Source organism: Astatotilapia calliptera, chromosome 18 (genome assembly GCF_900246225.1).
Source record: "Astatotilapia calliptera chromosome 18, fAstCal1.2, whole genome shotgun sequence".
NCBI classification, from domain to species: domain Eukaryota; kingdom Metazoa; phylum Chordata; class Actinopteri; order Cichliformes; family Cichlidae; genus Astatotilapia; species Astatotilapia calliptera.
In genome coordinates, this window is record NC_039319.1 from 14,794,119 (window position 1) to 14,815,783 (window position 21,665).

Genomic DNA, 21,665 nt, shown 5'->3' on the forward strand with positions numbered 1-21,665 from the left:
ATAACTCAGAAAAAATGCATTTCGTGTGCAATAAGTAAACTTGTTTTCATTGCGTGTTACCTCTGGGTCCAGGGGTACGTTTTTGCTCAGTTAGCAGAGGACCCGTGGGATCACAGCTCGTCATGTTCTGCATGCAGTCGTAAATTTAAACTGGTGCGGTCGTTTTGGAGCGGCAGGATGAGGAAAAATGGTGTCTAAAACCAAAACAGACTGTGTTGCTGTCCACAAATACAAGGCCCTTCATGACAGCAGAGACCAGTAGTGTTTAGTCGCTGGGTGTACTGCCACCTTGTGATGTGCTCTGAGCTCTGCATGTGCAAGCCCTGTGAGGAACTTCACTCCACGTTAGATGTGTGTGGAGTGCATTTATTTCTGTCTGTCGGGTCATAACTTCAGAGCCAGTGCCAAGGGCGAAGCCTGAGGGGGTGGGGAGCCATACACCTTCCTCCCCCCTGCGGCACGCTCAGTCCTCCGACAGATGGATGTCACTGACCCTTCTCAGTGATCACAGCAGAGGCTCGAAGCGGGGTAGCAGACATTTTCCTGATCGTGGTCGCCCCGGTCCGCTCTCCGGGGGTTTGTTTCATATCTATCTGCTGCTCACTCAAGCCTGCCCGTGCTGGGCCACCATCACTCACACTCCACGGGGCAGCGAGTGGATTAGCTGACCCCCCGGTGTGGGAGTAACAGGCCCCCGCAGCCTCGTCAGCAAACACTGGAGTCTTCAAGCAGCTGAAACTGGTGGGTGAGGTGGTCAGGGATGCTCCCCAGGATCAGGCAGCGGCAAGGCGAGAGATAGCAGCGTCTCCGGCACCCCGACTGTCAGTCAGCATGGCAGCGGGGTCTGCAGTCAGTCAAGAGTGATATACACAGAGTAGTCTAGCTCCACCAGCCAGTTTTGTAATGGTATTCAAATGATTTATGGCTTTATGAGGCGAACATTACACTCACATGTCATGGTTGAATATCCCAAACCAAAGTCACTCTTGTGAAAGACATTTCCAGAGAAGCAATGATGTCTGCAACATCGTTGGGCAATAAGGTACGGCTTCACAGCTGACCCCAGATGAGGCTGAGATCAGTCAAACAGTTCAGTTTCTTACTAGTCTCAGAAAAATAAGTAACTTGTTGCCCTCTGTGTGTGTGTAAATGTGTACTGGTAGTCAAGCCTATGACCTGCTACTGCTAGGAAATTTCCAGCTTTAGCCTTTTTAACCAGAAACGACTTTATGGAAGCACATTCCCGCCACTGAAGTTATTTTATCAGAAGTTTGAGTTAGTAGGTAAAAATTTTGACTCGTAGATATCCACTCCCAGTGGTGGAAACAAGCCTCCACAGATTTGTGTCAACCACACCACTTTTATCCATCCATAAAAGAAAGTATGTCGCTTTTATCCCACTGACACGTAGTTTAAATTAGATTTAGGCTAGCGACTCTGTATAACAATGTAGCTGGTCAACCATATGGTCTTCTACTGTTTTAAAGACTAGTGCTTGCATATAAATAACCAAGCATCACAGACTTGCCAGGAGACTTTACAGCATCTGTAAGGGCCTCGTGCAAAAAGTCCAAGATGGTATGAAAAAGTTGTCAGAGCCTCCTGTACAGTGTTCACTGAGTGAGAGGGTGACAGCATGATGGATGTCTCGCTCTGAGCAGCTGTATACTGCTGCTGCATGTGAGACAAGCTCAAAGACGTCCAGGTTATGAATGGACTAGTCAATGAGCTAGAACATAAATGGCCTTTGGTCATAATTTCTCACTGCTCAGGAGATGCCCTGCTGTCGCACTGCTCAGCGGAGAAGATGCATCACTCTAAACTCCCTAAACCCACCGCGCCGCACCCCACTCTTGCGCTTTTCTGTCTCTTTCTGATTAGCATAGCTGACCTATCACACGCTGGTGCTGAGTCATTATGAGGTGTTAGCATTTTCAATTACCTCTCGCCTCCCTTCTGGGCCACCCGTCTCCTCTGCGAGGGCAGACACTGCACAGCAGGAGAAAAGCAACAAAATGCTAATTTTCTCGCCTATAGGACCCTAACATGTGAGCTCAACTTTAAAACAAAAACAAACATAAGAAAAGCTCATTAAAAGTTCAGGAGAATCTAAAAACAAACAGAGACTTTAATGTCTCTTGGTTCACGGAGGCCTTTATTTCAGCTATATGGTTGTTTTTGTTGTTTTTTTTTTTTTTTAAAGCACTTATTCGCAATACAGACTGAACGTTTTCTTTTATTGACACAGGTCGTACTGCATATGTCAAACATTCATGCCAAAGAAAATACTACCGTCTACAGGTCTAACAAGGACAGTTACAGGTACTGAAAATAAAGAACAAATGGGCTTTTTGTTCAAACACAACCATAACAAAAAATACTACCATAAAGCGTATTAGTGCTTCTAGCTTATAGAGTCGTGACCAGGAAAGAAACAAAACTGTACTAAAGTTGCTTAAAAGGCAAAAAAATTTAGCTTGCACGTGGTTGCAAATTCCCAAGCAGTTAGTTAGTCGCTTTGCTGAGTCGCCGCACGGGCAACTGCTTTTTAAAAGAGGTAAGGCAAGTTTATCTTTCCTCTCAAATAACAACACAAAAAACAGACACTTTATGTCAAAAAAGTTTTTTTTTGTTTTGTTTTGCAAACGAACAGGTTTGCCTTAAAACTGCCACAAAAAAATAAAAAGCTTCTACTGATGATTTCTAGAAAGCTACTGTCAAAAAAATGGGGGAAAACACAAAGATTGGAGCAGAATGTTTGAGAGACTTTGAGGCTACATCGTAGGAAGGCAGTGACACCTACAAGTCCTATTGTTTGGGCAGCGATACAAAATAATTTACTCTATATTTTCATCTTAGTGTTGTAATAGATTGTACTAGGTAGACTTTGAGAAAAGGAAATACGCTTAAATTAAAAAAATAGTAACACAAAGAGCACCTTACCCCCCCAACGTTCGTTCACAAGTTTTGTTTTGTTTTTTGGAAGCAAATGGCACGATGTCATCACCGATAAATTAGCAATTCAGTAAACTGTATATATTTATATATACATATATATTTTGTTTGTTAGACAATACGAACAAGTCTCAAAACACTTTAACACTAACTTGCGACAAGATTCTCCTGTTACAGAAATGTTTGCCTCATGTGAGTTTGTGTGTGGAACAAACAATTACAACAAGAGAGGTGGGGGGGTGTCAGTGGACAGAAGTCAAAAGAGTTGTGTTTGTCTTGAATCCCTACACAGCAGTTCTTAAATCTGCAGCCGATAGGGTGCTGCAACACTGCTGTCGTTACTCAGCTCAGTAAACAAAGTACGGGGTGTAGCACGCTACCTGGCAGTTACACTACTATATCTGCGTTTTATCACTGAGCTCCAAGGGTTCCCCCTGGAGTCAGCGCGGGGTGGGGGCCGGAGTATTTAAACCCTGCTTTTTGTAGTGCAAAAACTGCCAACATTTGGTTTTTAAGAGCAGGGACAGTCGGTGAGCAGAGCGTTGCAATAGCCAAAGCTGCAACCATACTGCCATACTGTCGTGATAAACGAAGGAGCTTCCAATACAAATACACTTGAAAAAAGGTTTACAAATACAATAAAATCTGCCTGCAGTGGGCACTGGACTGCAAACAGATGAATGAGAACTTTATATCAAACGGTAACAGGCCGCCTTCGTCGCCTCCACGCTTCTCACTCAGCTGATACCCCCCAAAGTGATCACATCCAAAACTCTGATTCTGAACTTCAGACTCGAGACGGGACAACTGTTTGAAATGTTGAGAGAATAAATGGAAACAACACAAAAAAGGGAGATGGGGAATGGGAGGGAAAAGGATGAAGTCTCTGAAACAGGCGTCTTTCTTTCTGGCTGCACTGACGGCGACAGGACAGCACAATTAACTTCAGTCAATTCATCGATTTTCCTTGTTTTGTAACAGGAATTCCACCTGAACGCAATCGACCCACTGAGAAAGCGTTTGTGGGACAGAATTAGATGTGCCTGGCTGACGCGGGTGGCTGTGAGGATGGAGGCAGCAGCAGCAGCAGGTGTGGTTGCCGCGTGGCGAGCGTGTTCAGCGTGGGCTTTAAGAGAAGCAAAGAGAGTTCGTCGGCGGGTCTAGTAGAGGAGTATGCGGCGTTCGATGGCCTTGCGGCAGATGGGACACTCGCTCATTCGATCCCCGCACAGCTGGCAGGTTCCGTGGCCGCACATGAAGATCATGTTCTTCAGCCGGTCCAGGCACACCGGACACATGGTCTGCACACAAGTAAGCAACAGTCGTAGTAAAACCCTTTCCACATTTAACATGTCAGTATTACTACCGAGCCGAGCCCTGGACAATAACTTTATGGTGCCGGCGTGCATTTGATCCCTAAGAATTTTACAGCAATGGTTATTGTTTTGCAGGTCAACTGCATTTTATTCTTCCGCTTTAGTTCACGAGCCACACCTGGTTAGTGACCTTACCTGTTCCTTGATGTCTTGGAGCTGTTGTTGTAGCTTCTGCACGTCAGCGTTGACGTTGGTGTTCGCCTTGTCTTTCTGCAGGGCTGGGATGTTTCCGCTGGCTGTTTGGACATTAAAAAAAACAAAAAAAAACGCAAACAGATGGTGAGAATAAAACAAACTGCACTTATCAGCCAAAAGATTAGCACCAGTGGCAATACCTCAGATTTGACCTCTTAAACTATAAACTATATTGCCAATAAAAGTGAGTGCAGCCACAACAACATTACCGCTCTGAAACGAGCCGGGTGCTCGAGTACGTTTTAAAACATGGGTTCTGGAAAATGGAGAAGGATCACAAACACATGCGCGCTGAAGTTTACTGTTGGCAAACGAGCTCGGGCTCTGGCAGTCCGCGCTAACTTGCTTTTACATTTGATTTCTGAAAAGCACACTTTGCAATTATCTGGAATATAAACTGGCACGGGACAAATGATCATGCAGCGCTCGCTTGCTCGCTCGTATATAATGAAACGTGTGTGAAACTTCCTGAATGGATTATTTAAGTGCTCGACACAAATTTTCTGGACTGATGCCCTCCTGAGACTTATTCTCGCTGTCCAAACATCTCCCAGAACACGGCGAGCACCAGTGTGACTCCTGGGATGTGCATCGTACGTATATATATCATCACACTGAAAGAGAAACGGAGGAAAGGGGGTTAAGGGGAGGGGGAGAGGGGCCAGGGCAGCACCTTCGGGTGGGGGGTGTAGGTTTGCAGGAGGTTCTCTATAAACAAGGCTCTCTTAAGGGAGGGGATCATGGAGGTATACTTACACCAACTTAGTGCCAGATTGTTGGGCTGGAGAAGATCCTGGGATCCCCCTGCCATACTGTTAGAGCTCCCTGCTGGGAATAACCAGTCACATTGTTATAGCAGGAGCTGCCCTCACCAGCTCAGCGGCTGGCCTGATGACCAAGACTACTCACTATAGCCTCTATGAGAGGTTCAGAGAAAGAATCTGAGAAGCAAAACTAGCAAGTTGGAAACAGTGATCAGGGAAAGAACGGGAAACAGAGTTTCTTCTACTGGTTGCTTAAAGTCGCACGTGTTTTTTCCCCTTTTTTGCTTACAGGTGACTATTGCCTGGGTTAGAGGTACAACATGAAACCCATGCACCAAATTAAAGAAGAATGGCGTCAAAATGCTTCAAGTGCCAGGTATATTTTGCACACTAGATTTGCTTTTAAAACAGGAAGCAACAAGCAGGGTTACTGGGGAAAGGGGGAAAATAAAAGCATTCAATGCTGCCCCTTGCATGAGTGTATGTGTCACTGCTTGGGTCTGCATTCACTTTTGCACGTCTGGTAAGTACGACTTGCTGACAAATGGAGAAATTAAAAAAAATAAGATGTATGTGTATAAACATGAAAGTTGCGTACTTGCTACAGTGCCACTGTTAAACTCAAATTAAAACAAAAACAGAAGAAATCACTAGTGATATGCACCGCAGAACAGAAAGATGAATCGTGAATGCAACCAAAAATAAAATAACTTGTGCATCTTGTCATCACAATATTTTAGGTAAAATAAATCGAAACTGGCTCTTTTGCAGCTGGAAAAATGTTTTTGAAAACACCGCACAGTTTCATAACTGCTCCATATTTCTTTTCAGAAATGGGGGAGATCTTATAATGTGGATTCATGTGGGTATTATATGCATGCATCATAGGAGGAGCTGCAGGTCATTTCTGCGATACGCTTACAAATGAGTTCATCCATTCTATGTGAATGTGATTAGTCAAACTTTTGGAGGCCAAAGGAACATTAATAAGGTTATCTGTGTGCTCTGACATTATTACGTTATTCAGTAAAAGTCAATCTGGAGATGGCTTCTAGGGTTCTACATTAAAAGATTGGGATTTGAAATGAAATCTTCTCTGCTCTGAAGATCTGTGTGCTGATTTCAGACATGGCAGTGAGGCTGCCGTCCACTCGAGCTAAACTCTAAGTGGAGGCTACTACAAATGGTGCGAGCCAATTGGTTCTAATGATTACATTATGACAGATTTAGATGTAGAATTCAGTTTGGAAAGCAAGCGTAACAATTTTATTTATATATATATATTTTTTAAATGAGTCTCTATGGATGAAAAAATACAAAGAAAACATGACAGTGATGATCATTCCACCTCAAATCATAACATATTTATAACTTTTTCTGCTCAGCCACCTCTGATTTGCCTTAATGTGCCTTGATTGAATTCTGGATATATATGATGATGATTTTGGATCGTTTGTTTGTTTTTGTGGTACAGTACATCATATTTGCTGACTCGTGCAAGAAAACTGAATGACAACAACACTTTTCTTAATTTTTTGCATGTGTGTTTTTGCATTAACACGACATGCAGGTACATTGTATTGTATTATTTCTGTACTATCAATATTTTTCTTAAAGTGTGCACAAACATGGAAGTTTGTAGGACAGCTTTAATCTTTTTTTGCCATATTTTATGCTGAAAAATTCTGAACATTTCTTGATGCAAATTACACATTTTATTGTATATATAATTTTTATGGTAAGAAATGGTGGTGAGATTTTCATTTGTAATATATCTTAAAACGTATTTGATATATGTAGCAAAAATTTCCCAGCAATCATTATATATGTCCAGACTTTGGACCATAAACTTTTTAGGCGATTCAGGGATGCTCGAGCAGAACGGCCACGATGATTTGAGATATAATGACGCAAACATAAACAAACTGCAAAAGCTAAGCAGCAACAAAGCAAAAGATAAAAGTAAAGCAGATTATTTGGAAAAAGTAAAGAAATGAGAAAAGAAAAAGAAAAATCTTTGAAGAAAGGGGGTGGATTAAAAGGAAACGTGTGGAAAATTCACTCACTAAGGTCATCATCATCATCATCATCATCATCATCATCATCAGCGGCATCATCCTCCATACCTTTCCCTCCACAGCAAAGTACGAAGGGGGTGCGGCGTTCCACCACAGCCCGGCACTGTACGCACTTCTTCATGAGGCTGGCACAGTCTGGAGGAAAGATGAAGAAGATCATCAGTGCAAGAAAAAAAAATCTATATTTTCTTTAATACTCACACAGAAGCCAAAAGAGGCAAAATGATGCTGAAAGGTGAAGTTAACTTACTCTCACAAGCGCACATGTGGCCACAGGGCTGGAATAACACCGCTGCCTTTTTATCGGAGCAGACTACACACTCCTCGATCTGTGGACGGACAAACACAAGAAAAATTAAATAATCCTCACTCCTGTCTGTGTCAAGTAGCAGCTGTGCTTCTTGATACCTTAGTTCTCGACTGCACTTGTTCTTTGCAGATGAGACACTTCTTGACACGAGGCGAGCAGAGGGAGCAGGTGGCGATGTGTCCGCAGGGCCCAAAAAGAGTGTCTCTCTTCATGTCCGAACACACCATACACTCCTCCAGTGACTCGATGTTGCTGTTCAGAGACGGGCTGCGGGTGCCCACCTGGCCGCTGGAACAGAAGAGAGTGTGTGAGCGAGAGAGAGAAACGATTACAAGCGAGAGGCCGGAGAAAACGAAAGATGAGGAAATGAAATCAAAAGAACAAAATAGAACATGACTGTACCAAAATGTTATCTCTTCCTTTATATCTTTAACCCTTTAGTGCATACCTAGAATTAATGCCATTCAATGTGTCCCAGACCGCTGCTTCCTTTCACTAATGGGTTTACAGATATCATGTAAAAAGCGCATACAACAACAAAAACATTATAGCCCAGACACAGACGCGCTACGGATATGATCAGCTGTTCACAGCACTTCCTACGTTGGAATATACGTCATCACGTTGTCAGCATGTATTTTGACATGTTTTTATGTTCAGCAACTGATGTCATCTTCCCGGGAATTGTAGTGTTTTCCCCTCCTCCAAGGCCTATCACAGCTCCTCGGGTGCTATTGAAAGGAGATGTCTGACTCTGTGCCTCTCTAATTACAAGTTCCTGGGATACTTAGAACTCTGATTGTGCTATTGGAAATACTTTATTCTTTTTGCTAAATATGCATTTGATTTTTTTCCCCTCTCTCCACAGTTTATAAAAAATGATTGCATCTGAGGTTTTAAAAAAACTCAATGAAAGCACCAGAATTTCAAGTTTTTTTCCTGTCCCCTATGCTCCACACGTCTGCTCAGTCTCATGATATTCAGTTTGGTAATTTTTGTGTAATCTTGTTGATGGACGAAAAGGCATCATAAGCATGCTAACTTTCCAGCTTTAAGGTTGGTTGTGTGTTGAATTCCTGAGACTCCATGAAGCAGCTAGCCAAGGAACAGCCTGGCACATAATGTTCTGTGAAACCGTTTCACCTAAGCTTTTATGCAGATTGTCCACGCTTGTTTTTTTATGCTGAGCTCGGCCCGGCACCTCCTGGCTCCAGCTTCATATTCACTGTTTAGTCATGAGTGGCATCGATCTTCACATCCAATTCGGCAAAATGTCAGATGAGAACATTTACCTGCTCTTTTCTTTGTGGCATTTGGCCAAAGCCTTGCAGAGGCTGGGGTCCGGACACAGGTCTAGAGGGGACTGGCCCTTTTTGTTACGAATGGTCAAGTCTGCTCCATTAGCTGCCAGGAAGCAGGCGATGGATGCTGCGCTCTTCTTCTCTGCCCCCTGGGTGCCCAAGCCCATGATTAACTGCAGAGAACAAGAAGGAAGCAGGAAAACACATAAACTTAGAGATGCACCAGGGTTTTTTTTGACATGACAGATTATTTTAAAGTTGAACCTGGGGAAAGGGGAGGTCTGTGATGTGCCTCTACCTCACACACAGTGGAACTTGAACCAGTAATGTAGTTAGGAGTACAGTTTTTTTATTTTATCAATGTCTTCAGATTTAAACTCATGTTAAAATACATACGGGGTCACTTTGAATAACACGATCAGAAAGACATCTTAAGATGACTGTCAGAAAATATATTCTTCTAACCCCGAACCCAAAATCCCATTAACTGTAACATCTGTCTCCCTCCCATAGCTCATCGCCACACTCAGTCTACCCCAATTCAAAGTCTCTCCTGCAATTTAGAACTTCCATGTCTGATTGTCTCCAACCAGTAGCTTTTACATCTCATGCTGATGGAGCCATCGGGCCGGCTAATTCAATTCTCGTTTTGATGGGAGGGGAGAGCCATGGGAGAGTGACCCAACTGCACACATCTCAATTAGGCCTGCTGTCTGTCGGTTCCGCTCCTCCGCGGGGGGAACCAGAGAGGGCAGGAAGCGGGACAGAAGAGAGGAGGTGGAGAAAGAGAAGAAAATGGAGTGGAAGGGAGACAGAAGGTGACAGGTATGGAAAATCTGTCACACAAGCCATGCATTAAATTTCTCCCCATAGGGCTTAGTGATGTGGTGTTAACATGGAGACAGTTGAGGCCTGACATGGCCCTTTTGGCCTCTACAGAGGGACAGACTCGTTCAGGATGGGTAAAAGGGAGCAGCAAGCCAGCTGACTGTTGGCTGCTGAGCGGATGATGGGCTGGTGCAGTTATCCAGTGATGCTGGTGATGGAGACTGGAGCGCTTTCATTTTTCACATATTGGAGAGTGGCCCAGGTGCTGATCTTATTAAAGGTGTGTATACAGGTCCTGAAGAGCACTGGGACAACTTCCAAGTTTTCCAAGAATGCAAATGCTAAAAGCTATAACAAGAATCTACACTCAGTCACCTGAGAGGAAAGAGGAAAATATGGAGAACTACACTATAATGCCAGACGTATTCACTCCATCCAAATCATTGAATTTAGGTGTTCCAATCACTTCTGTAGTCACAGGTAGTGCTGGGCGATATGGAAAAAATATTTATCATGATATGAATTATTTTATATCACGATAACGATATATATCACGATATACCACCTGACCTGTGGTCATCTGGAAAGTACGCAGTCTGTAAACAGCGAGCGCAGAGGGTGCAGTCTTTGTTAATGAAATGGTTACGCTCATGTAGGGCTGCGTATCTCTGCTCGTCCGTAGGTCAGTCATCAAGGCATAATGCACGACACTGCAAACATCCTTCTCTACTTTGGCCCGGCATGCGTCATATAAGCGAGGCAACTCGACTTTACTGAAGTGCTTACGTACCTCGGATGAAGGACTTTGACAAGGTCACGAAAGCTGTCCTTCTCAACTACGTAAACAGGGGCCATGCCTTTACAAATGTAATGCGAGATGGCTCCTGTGATTTGTTTATGGTGCTGGGACGTTTTCTCATAAGGGCCTTGTGTGAAAGACTGCTGTATCTTCGGCTGGCTATAGATTTTCTTTTCCCAACTTGCTGCAAAGAAACAGCATCTGCATCAAAATAAACTATTTCCAACAGTGTAATTTTAGTTCTAAGCATCCCAGAAACGATACAGAAAAGCATAAAGTCAAACATAACTTTTAAAAACACCAGCATAGGCTTATAAGGCCCTGAAGGTAAAAAATTACATTTTCTGCGAAAATGACGTCACTTCTGGTTTCGGGCAGGAAATGGCGGACATGCGATAGTTCGCGCTGACCTATATTCCAACGTAGGAAGTGTTACGAACAGCTGATTGGATCGGCAAAGCGTGTTTCTGGAATATTATGTTTTTGTTGCTGCAAGTGCTTTTTATGCAGTTTTTGCAAAGCTATATGTGGAAGGAAACCGTGACCTAGGACAAGCTGATGGCATAAGATGTAAGTACAACTCCTCCGGTTTCATATGCAAAAAAATTATTGCGCTAGCTTACGTGGTTCCAGCTCTACAGGGATTTAAAAAATAGTTAGGCAAAACAGAGTGCGCCCGCTCCGACCAGTTTTAAGGGGTTAATGGTATATTTTATGTAATAATTTATAAAATTAGGTTAGAAACGATAGCAGACAAATGGCACAATAGACACTTTTCTATCGTCCACATGATTGATATATATATATATATATATATATATATATATATATATATATATATATATATATATATATATATATATATATATATATATATATATATATATATCGCCCAGCACTAGTCACAGGTGCATAAAATCAAGCACCTAGGCATGCAGACTGCTTCAACAAACATTTGTGACAGAATGGGTCACTCTCAACAGTCCCACCATGGGACCGTGATAGCATGCCACTTGTTCAACAAATCTACTTGTAAAATGTTCTCACTGCTAAATATTCCAGTCAGTGGTAGTGGATCTATAACAAAGTAAAAGTGACTGGGAATGACAGAAACTCAGCCATAAATTGGTAGGTCGTGTATTTCTGGAGGATTATTGTGTGGAGCTGTTTTTCAGGAGTTGGGCTTGGCCCCTTAGTTCCAGGGAAAGGAACTCTTAATGCTTCAGTATACCAAGATATTTTGGACAATTGCGTGTTCCCAACTTTGTGGGAACAGTTTAGGGATGCCACTTTCTGTTCCAACATGACCACACACCGATACACAAAGCAAGGTCCATAAAGATATGAATCAACGAGTTTGGTGTGGACGCACTTGACTATCCCGCACAGAGTCCTGACCACAAGCCGACAGAATACCTTTGGGGTGAATTAGAGCGGAGACTGTGAGTCAGGCCTTCCCGTCCAACATCAGTGTCTGACCTTACAAATGTGCTTCTGGAATAATGGAAAAATGCATTCCCATAAACACAACCCTAAACTCCTAAACTGTTACAGCTGCAAAGGGTGGGCGGACATCATATGTGGACTAAGAATGGGATGCCACTTAAGTTCATATGCGTGTGAAGCCAGACGAGCGAATGCTTTTAGCAGCATAGTGTAAGCTGCATATGTTACAGAGTCACTAGTAGCAGAAAAACAGTGGCTGGTGACCAAACTCGTTAACGAGCCATATTACTGTGCACTGCCTTCCTGGCTTAATATATTTGGGAATGTCTAAATGAATCAGAACATCAGAACAGAATCATATAATAAGATGGCATTCCTAAAATTACTAAGTCAGCCTTTACTGCAGTATGCCAGCATTGTTCATTATTACTGAGCTACAGTAAAAAATTCTAAAAACCTAAAGTTGTATATCAGTAAACACAGATACACAGAAACAAACATTTGTTTTATTTTTATGTATGGCCACCTCCTTAAGAATCCCTGACACACGTAAAATGTGATATAGGATGAACAGCGAGGTTAATAATAGATGCACATGTACCGTGTTCTTGGAAGGTTCCCAGGGCTCCACTTTGCTGACATCTTGCATATCTTGGAGCTGCCGCAATTGGGACAGCGTGTGGTGACGCAGTGCCTCGTGAAGCGGCGTGTCCCCATCCTTGTCCTGCACGTCGAGCTTGGCCTCTGCCCGCACCAGCAACTGTTAAAGAGAAACACATAAACAAAGAGTTGCACAAGCCGACAGCGGAGGGAAACTCGCAGCCGCCGTGAAACAACTTTAATTTAATGCTACAATGCAAATGCCACATCCTGATTTATAAGGTTGCCGGCTGCTCACAATGAACTGCTTCAGCATTGTGCTACCCAATTATAGAGTGCATTTTTTTGTGAGTCCACAAGGTGGCAACGTGGCAATCTCAATCCGATGCTACGCTAACACACTCTAACCAGCCTTAGAGAGCCTTTTTCCCTCCCCTCTGAAGCAGGACTTTGTTCAACTGCAGGACATCCAACCGTATAAATTAAATGTGGAGCTGCACCAATGTTTTTCTACTCCCCTTTGTGCACAGTGTAAAAAGACCGACTGAGAGATGACTAAAGACACAATGCTCACTAAGTAAGGCAAGAAAGAGAGGGAGAACAAATGAGAAAAAGAGGAACCACTAACCCGAACTATCTGGGTGTGCTGGCGCTCCACTGCCAAGTGTAATGCAGTCTGCTGGTTGACATTCTGAATGTCTAAGCTGGCGTTGCCCTGGGTGTTGGGAACAAGAGGGAAGCAAAAAAGCTTAATATACACAAGGGCAACAAACATGTTGTGCACACAGAGATGATAGACAAGTAATGAAATAAGAGAAATAAAAACAGGAAAAAAGAAAATATTTTATATTTAATTCCTTTGCACTTGAAAGACTGCAACATTTTTATTTGCCGTGACAGAACGTTGTTTCCTTTAGCCCTGCCGACCAACAAAGTATCACCCGGGAAGCTGGTGGGGGCAGAGAGAGAAAAAAAGGCATCCTACAATAACGCTGCATGTGATTGTCATTTCCAATTGCAAACACCTCAGCTGAGGAGATGTGGAGGGAAGATAAGTATTGTGATCAGGCAGCGTGTGAAATCCCAAAGTAATAAGACTGGCTGACTGGCTGGCTTGCTGGCTGGGAAACTGCAGTGCACCTTGTACTGTGGTGCAGTTTTTGAATAGAAAGCTGAGCCATCACTGCGAACAAGCCCAATGCAGGAACTTGGGGAGGAAAAAGCTGTCCCTGCTGAAAGGTAGCTTGCACTGCGAACACTCATGCACTGGAATGTTGCAGCAATGTTACTGCCTTGCACCATATCCTCATTAACCCAGTTCCTGCTTGATCAGGTGACTTTTGCTGTAAACCCGTGTGCGAGTTAGTCTCCAAGGAGCTAAACCTGCAATCTCGGTGAGGAAAAGAAAAAAAAGAAAAGAGCATGAACTTATGATTGCAGGAGGAGGAGGATATGATGGCCCAGCAGCACTAAAGAATACTCCTGGAGGACCAGTGAAGTGTATGGATTCAATAAAAAAAGAAAAAAAAGAGGCATGTATAGGAGCTTCAACTGGTCTACAGCTTGCAGGCTGCAGGGGAGTGCAGTGAAAGCTGCTTTAATGGTCTGTAGGCAGGTAAAGCTAAGAGTGCAGGTTGCTTCAGTGCTTTGGGATAATTGTGAAATGTAAATTTTTTGTATTATGCTTTACACAGATGACTATTTAAATGTGTTTTTCATTCACACGTCTCACAAGGGTCTGACAAAACAGAAATCCCCATGCCGTAGACTGCATTTCAGCGGTCTACGGAGGCAGGATAGATTCAAGATTCAAATCTACTTTCTGAAATTTTCATGGAACTACAGCATTGGCGTCAAACACTCCCCAACATCTGGGTATCTAGGTAGATACACAGGGAGCATGCTTCTGCTGCGCTTTTTAAGTGATAATGGTGCCTCTGTAGACATGCTGTTATAAAGTATGTATTACAGAAATAGCTGCCAGGTTAAGTGATTAAGCATGCATTCAAATGTTGCTACCTGGTGCACCAAAAGCTCAGCCACCTCCACGTGGTTGTTGAGGGCGGCCAGGTGCAGTGCAGTATAACCGTCGTCCTTCTTCTCGTCTACGATCCAAGGCCTCGGCAGTTTGGATAACAGCACACGCATGGCACTGCACAGAGGAGGAGGAGGAGGAGGAAGACAAGGGAGGGAGAGAAGTCAGTGCTTTGCTAGATTCTGGGCTTTGGTGCATGAGAAGACAAAAAATCCTTCAAAAAGTCAGGACAATCAAGTTATTTTGGTATAAATTTTCTGATGTAATCAAAAACCTATCTATGACTCTCAGTCACTGTGCCGTACACGTCACAGTGACTGTGCCACTTATACACAGCACACTCCAATACACAGCTTTTCTTTTTGCAGCAGGGCATATCCCATTTTCACACATGGCGACAAGAATACTAAATCAACTTAGGGAGGAGTTGCTTTACCAAGCACAGTGTTATTTACATCAAGCTTTGAGCAGTGCAAGTGCTGCGTCTTATCTGAGAGTGTCCGTCCCCCCTACAGACTCTTGATTTAAAAAGGGCGGTCACATTTCCCTTGATGATGCGCAAAAGCGCATATCATTGGAAGGCAACTTGGTAATCAAGATTTAGCTGCATTCACTCAGGTCTCCTCCTGGGGAAGAAACCGACGAGGTGGGAAGGGAGAAACATCTATTGTTTAAACAGAGCTGTTAAACAGAAGTGGTCCCGTGTGTCGACAAGAACCGGTTCAGTGTCACTGAAGGTCATTTAGAGGATGTGTGCCACATAGACATGTGGCTGCAAAGGCAAATGTATGAGAGGAGTCACAGTGTCAGAGTAGGGATGAAAAGAAAAAAAGAAAGAAAGGCCGACAGTGTCATTAAAGAAAGACAGAACGGCACATACATATTTCCATTGTTTATTAACTACAAAGGCTGGAGAACATTAAAGTCAGAGAATGGAAATCTACGCTGAAGTCAAAATATGTAGATTTTACTTAAAAAGTTGTAATTAACAGTGTTGTAATTAAATGTCTTAGTGGCCTTCTTCCAATTAAACAAAGCAGGTTTCACAGTATGGCAGTTTTACTTAAATATGTATTTCACCTCATTCATTATCTCTCTGTTCTTGACCCTAACTTTGTTCCTACTCTAGCCCATGGGCATACAGAAGAGAGAAATATTAAACGCTCAAATGAGACAAATTCCCGCTTTTAATGTGCAAACAGTGCATCAACTCACTTTGTTCACATACAAAGAAATATAAAACAACATTTAGAAAAGCACATCCCTGAACTCTTCTTGTATCTTCTCTGTAGATAGGTACACAGTGTACCTTCAGGCACCATTAAGGCAGCAGCAGCAGTGCTGGGGGGAACACTTCTGACCTTGTTTAACCCTGAATACGCATGCAGGGCATATCTTTAAAATGCGACAAAAAAGAAGCGGCCAGTTCGGCGCTGGCTCTTTGATACAACTGACCAGCGTGCACTGGGGTGCTTAAGATAAGCAGGATCTCAAACAGTAAAATGAGGCAGTGGGTTTGGGCACAGGGCAGGAAAGGCCACGGTCGACACTGGTCAGTGAAAATGCTCAACTGTTCGAAATAAAACAATAATCTAGCAAGCTTTTGGTCTAAATGGGAACAGGATGGCTGGCTCTCTGCGGGTGTTTTTTTGCTAAACCTATAGCTCGCCTCCCTCCCACTGGAATAATGAAAGAGAGCATCATCAGCACACCCTCTTGAGGAAAGCAGAGAGGCACGGGGCAGGCAGTCAGCACCTCTGTACGGACAGAGATTCAGGGCTGGCGTACTGCTGCAGTGATGAACAGCGCAGCACACTGATCCCAGTCTCCCTTGCTCTTTTGCTCACTCTCTCTCTCTCTCCCTCTCATTGCACAGACCCACACACACACACACACACACACACACACACACACACCTGCATTGCTTGCAGCCATCTTCAACCACTTAATGCAGAGGAGCACTGCTTAAATGTGATAGCAACCGCACCCATTCTGCCTAATCTCACATTCATAACGTGTCCCCTTTGTTACAAAGACGTATTTGCTTACATACTGTAGATTTTACATCTCATAGGGGACTTCTGAGGAATTTCATCCGTGGCCCACCCGCTGGGTAGGAGTTGAGGCTTAAACAAGCAAATCATTCAAGAAAAGATTTTGCCACATAAGGTTATCGCCTGAAGCTGCAACGCAAAACTTGTTCCCAGTGGTTCAAAACAACACTCGTTTAGCCTTGGCGAAGAATTGGCTACATAGGGACACGCTGCATTTTTTTTAAACCACAAGTTCCCACCAGAATCAAGGGCAAAACTGTCCCACATGAAGCCCCCGTTCTTACCAATTTTCTCACTCCTACTGGCAGAACATTCGCACATCTGGATTGGCTGGAAATATCCACCATCTATGGAAAAACCGGCCAATGAACGCACACCGGCTTTAATACAAGGGCACAGTGGCGCCTTCTAGCGTCCGAATCAGGCGCTTGAGCACTGAGGCGGGTGTTCGCTGGCGTAAGGAGCCCCTCCAATATAAGTCTAGATTGACAGGCTCCCCTGCCACGCTGGGTGAAATGGGCAGACATTAATATTAATGCCCCATACTAGCACTGCTGCAATGCAGTTAAGCTATTTGCTGTAAAAGCAGAAAAAAAGACTGAATTAAGAACTGAGAAATAAATTTAAGTTGTGTTTTTATCTCTGGGGTGAGTGGTGTTAGCTGCAACTGAGGGGAGTATAGGAGAAACTGCGTGTTAGCTGATGAGGTCGGACGTTGAGAGGAAGAAAAGAGGAGAAAAGAGCGATTCTGACCAGCCCAGGCTGCAGAGGTTTTACTGAGCAGAAGAATGACTTGACCTGGGAGCTAACATTCACATAATTGAGATAACTGATGACTTAACCTTATAAAATAATGCTAGGGTGAATATGGAAAAGGGTATGCTAGCATATAGGGGATAAGGGGGTACGTCATGAAACTGGGTCACCCTGTGAGAGATCTCAAAGAGCCCCTCAGGAACGCCACACTGGGTCTTGTTGTCTTTGGCTGCTATTTGTCATTGACTGTGACTCTGATGCCCTCAGCTTTGTGTGTGTTGGCATTTGTCATTGCATGTAAGACAGTGTGTGTGCTCGCAATTGCTGGTGTGAGTGTGAGGGTCGACAGGGCCCTTCTGCTGCCCTCGCCTGGCTGACAGCCATCTGTGTGGTGGTCAGTAGCCGTTATTACAACAGGAAGTGAGAGTCAGGGGACAATAACGTGGGTAGGACAGGGCAGAACAGGAACAGTCAACATCCAGTCTAAGATTAATGGCTGCGCACAAACATATGGTTACTCTGATGTGGGAGACGTGTTTGGCATACCGTCACTCGTTAAATAAGGCTTCGAGCCCAAGAAAAAGATCCCAATTCTGCATCGGAAATGAGTCACCAAAAGGTGCCACCTGCTTCAAGAAAATAAAATTGCTTTATGCAGCCATTAATGAAAATGATCAGTCTCGCAAATCTTACAGTGTTTATATGGTTGAAACGTACAGATCCAAAGAATATGGCTGCAAAAACCCAGTACCTTCACCAAAGCTTCTGTATCAAAGGTAATTCTTGGCCTTAAAATAAAATCCCAGCAAAAACTCTTCTTCTGCAAAGCTTCCAACAGTTTCAGGGACACAAATAGATCTGTTTTTATCCATATCAGGTAAAGGAAATTTAATGGATTGTATGACAACGGAGCAAACTGCACCTGCCAATCAAGACCATGTAATACAGCTGTAAAGCGTTTGGAAAAAGCTGATAAGCAAACCTTTGGCTCAATGTATTTTGTCAAACAAAAAAAAAAAAAAATGTTATTTGCCCAGCCTTTTTTAAACCGCCTAACAGAGCCGAACTGGTAGCATTCCTTTCTACCTTACAGTAGGATTCTTTCCCCCTCCCAGGTCCTTCTTGGAACAGCCTTTCCAGAAGAGGCAAGTTCAGACGATACATGAGGTGTCAGCTCATTGAGGACTGGATCAATATATTCAGGTCCTTTGAAATAGTGGACCCACTACCTGACAAATCATTCACAGCTGCAGCACACTACCGCTGAAATGGAAAACCCACTTCTCCCCTTCCCACTCCGAGCAGGGAGGTGCTCTTCATCATGTGTGAGGCTCGATCCCCCCAACTCACCAGCAGCTGGTAGGGGGAAGAGTCATAAAACCGCTTCAGTGATGTTAAAACATGCTTACCGAAGGAGACTGCTTGACTGGTATGCTGCATGCTTCTAATGCCTTGTGTGTGTGCACATATGTGCGCAACTTCAATTACAGTAATTCAAGTAGCTGATATTCTTAATGCAAATATAACCCTCAGAGTTCATCGCGGGCACTGCCACACTCCTAGATGCAATTAGTTACAAGTTCACTTTGTCATGACCATCCCACAGGTATGTGCCATCCTGCTGTGGACAGAGTAAATAAACACAAGTAGCGTCCAGACCAGCAGTGCAGCAGAGAGCTGGGGACAAGAACCTAACTGGCTCCGCTCGATAAAAAAAGCTTTCATTACCATGCCGTGAAGAGAATAATTTTCCCCACAATGTGACCTTCCCCTGCCTGCCTCTACCTGAGGCCCCTGAGTGAGCATGCTTTTATTACGGACTATTTGCATAAACCAGGAAGGAAAGGGGTGCATTTCTCTGATGTTTTGATTATCGCTATAGTATTGCCGCTGCCTTGAAGGTTGTCCAGGAGACAAGAGATGCATTTTGAAACATCTCCAATTCAGTTTTCTGTCCATTTGGGCAGTGGGTGTGGTCTATAAAGGCTTAGCTTTAATTAGCCGTAAATCACCTGGTGATACGGAGTGCCCTGATTCATGGCAAGTCATGAAAAAGGAAAAAAAAAAAAAAAAGGGACAGCAAGACAGTCAGAGAAGCCCAATGGCGCGTTAATATCCCATTGGTTCGAGATGACCCAATTATTTTCCCATGCTCCTCTTCCTTTGCACTTCATTCTCCTCAGCACCTTGAAAAAGCCTCATTTTCATTGCTGCACAAGCCATAATAGTCATAATACACATCCTTTTACTTAACAAGGGAAGAATGACATAAAAGAAGGAGCAAGGACATGCAGATTATATTAGACTAAAGAGACATCTAAATCATACTTACACTTACCAGAGAATGGCTCAATAACATCATTACTTATAAAACATCTATATAATTATTGAACACCACTTTTCCCCCTTATAGGGTTGGATAGACCGGGACTAGTGCAAGTATTTTGACAGCAGGGAGAAAAAAATGTATATTAACCCACTGAAAGGTTTAAAAAAAGATTAATTAATTCCACTTAATGTGAAAAAAATGACACAAATGTAAATGTTACTAAAACCATGCGTTAGTAAAACAAAGAAATAAATTGGAATATTCTGGAAAACAACTTGGAGCCATAATTTGTCCAAAATATGAAGGAAAAATATGATCTTGGTAAGCATGACTTCCTGTGATAGCCCTCAATGGAAGCAAATTATATCATTTAAATGAATAAAGCATATAAGGGAAGTGCAATGAGAATTAGACCATGATTTTATTATGGATTGTTAATGAATACTAAAAATTCAACCGCATCTATAAAGGGAAGCTGGGAAAAAGAACTCAATATTGAAATATAAAAGAGTGACTGGCAAATCACATGGAAGAACCCCCAACCCACTAATTTTTGGGCGTGGAGGGAATTTTGCAGAAATAATGTAATTATATGTTTACTTTAATCCTGCCTGTGATAAAGCAAAAACCCTCAAGTAAAAAGTGTGCTGGAGAGAGAATGCATCCATAAATGTTAGCACTTGGAGAAACATCAGAATAGCTAAAACAAATCGCACAGTATGCATAATGGTAAAAAAAAGAAAAAAAAAAAGAATTAAATATGTTTCTCTAACTTTTCTGTACCTTATGTAATTTTACAAATAGCCCCATTCTGCAAAGGAATAAATGACTGGTGAAAATATTAGAAGTGGCTTGTTAAAAGTCTATAAAATGGAAATGATGTCAGCCTGACCCCTCAAACCTGGGTCTGTAGAAAAAGTCACAAGTAGGGTGCAATATGGTGAAGAAAGGACTCGACGATGAGGATTCAATAACCAAACCCTTTGACATGTCATTGGATCTATAATTCTGTTTAAAACAGAAGCTACTTTCAGCTGCTCCCTTATTCACAAGGGGTCGCCACACCAGGAAGCGCCACATGTTTAATTTGGCAGAATTTTGCCCTTCTTTGAGCAACCCCAGAGGGATTTGTGTCTTCTCCTGAGATTGAACCAGGGATCTTTCAGTTCTTAAGCGAATGTATAAACCATTACATTTTCAATCCTAAAACAGATTTGGGAATGATAATACCATTGCACTGCACCAGAAGAATCTTATACCATCTATGAAAAGCATGGTGTTAGTATCATGTTTTTGGGCCTGTTTTACTACATGTAGGATAGGATGGTGCATCATCCTCAATATTTTCCACAGTAAATACTCTAATATACTCTAATATTTTTATTTCATTTGGTTTACTGGCTTCTCTACTTTTAGTAAAGTGATTGTATTTTTTTAAAGGATTTAGTGAATATGGAAATCCAGGATGGTACATATGTTTTAAACAAGTATAACAGTCAATGCTGATATTTGGACAATATATTGGTGCATCGCTAACATAGTTGGTTATATTGACATAGAAGTATAATAAACCTTGAAAGCAACAACTTTCTCTTTCTTGTGTTAGGCCTCAATCACACAGGCTTGCAGATTGATTGGAGCCCCATCTGGGATCTGGTCAGTGGTTGTCAAGGGCCCTTCCCTTTCTGTGTCATGCCACCACATCACTGCCGTTTGAATGCTTCTCAAATGTTTAGGCTAAAGCTCTTTCACTCAGCAACATCTACACTGCACAATCTGTGAGGCCAGTGTTTCATTCCCGATTAACAATTATTTTGCTGTGACTGAGATACTGGTCAT

General features: G+C 42.9%; 1 protein-coding gene across 7 annotated transcripts in view; it reads right to left on the reverse strand.

The window, feature by feature from the left end:
• Window positions 1-2,134: 2,134 nt before the first annotated feature.
• mib1 (MIB E3 ubiquitin protein ligase 1) overlaps window positions 2,135-21,665 on the reverse strand; it is a 60,145-nt gene continuing 40,614 nt past the window's right edge. For 3 of the 7 annotated variants that reach the window (XM_026150222.1, XM_026150225.1, XM_026150220.1), the window contains 10 exons: window positions 14,672-14,804; window positions 13,281-13,367; window positions 12,654-12,812; window positions 8,971-9,152; window positions 7,777-7,966; window positions 7,619-7,697; window positions 7,357-7,503; window positions 5,283-5,354; window positions 4,467-4,567; window positions 2,135-4,256 (listed from right to left, as the gene is read on the reverse strand). In XM_026150222.1, coding sequence (XP_026006007.1) covers window positions 4,116-4,256; window positions 4,467-4,567; window positions 5,283-5,354; window positions 7,357-7,503; window positions 7,619-7,697; window positions 7,777-7,966; window positions 8,971-9,152; window positions 12,654-12,812; window positions 13,281-13,367; window positions 14,672-14,804 — 1,291 coding nt within the window. In that variant the 3' untranslated portion in view covers window positions 2,135-4,115. The remainder of the gene's footprint in view (window positions 4,257-4,466; window positions 4,568-5,282; window positions 5,355-7,356; window positions 7,504-7,618; window positions 7,698-7,776; window positions 7,967-8,970; window positions 9,153-12,653; window positions 12,813-13,280; window positions 13,368-14,671; window positions 14,805-21,665) is intronic. The other 4 variants (XM_026150224.1, XM_026150223.1, XM_026150221.1 and 1 more) reach the window with 4 other exon arrangements.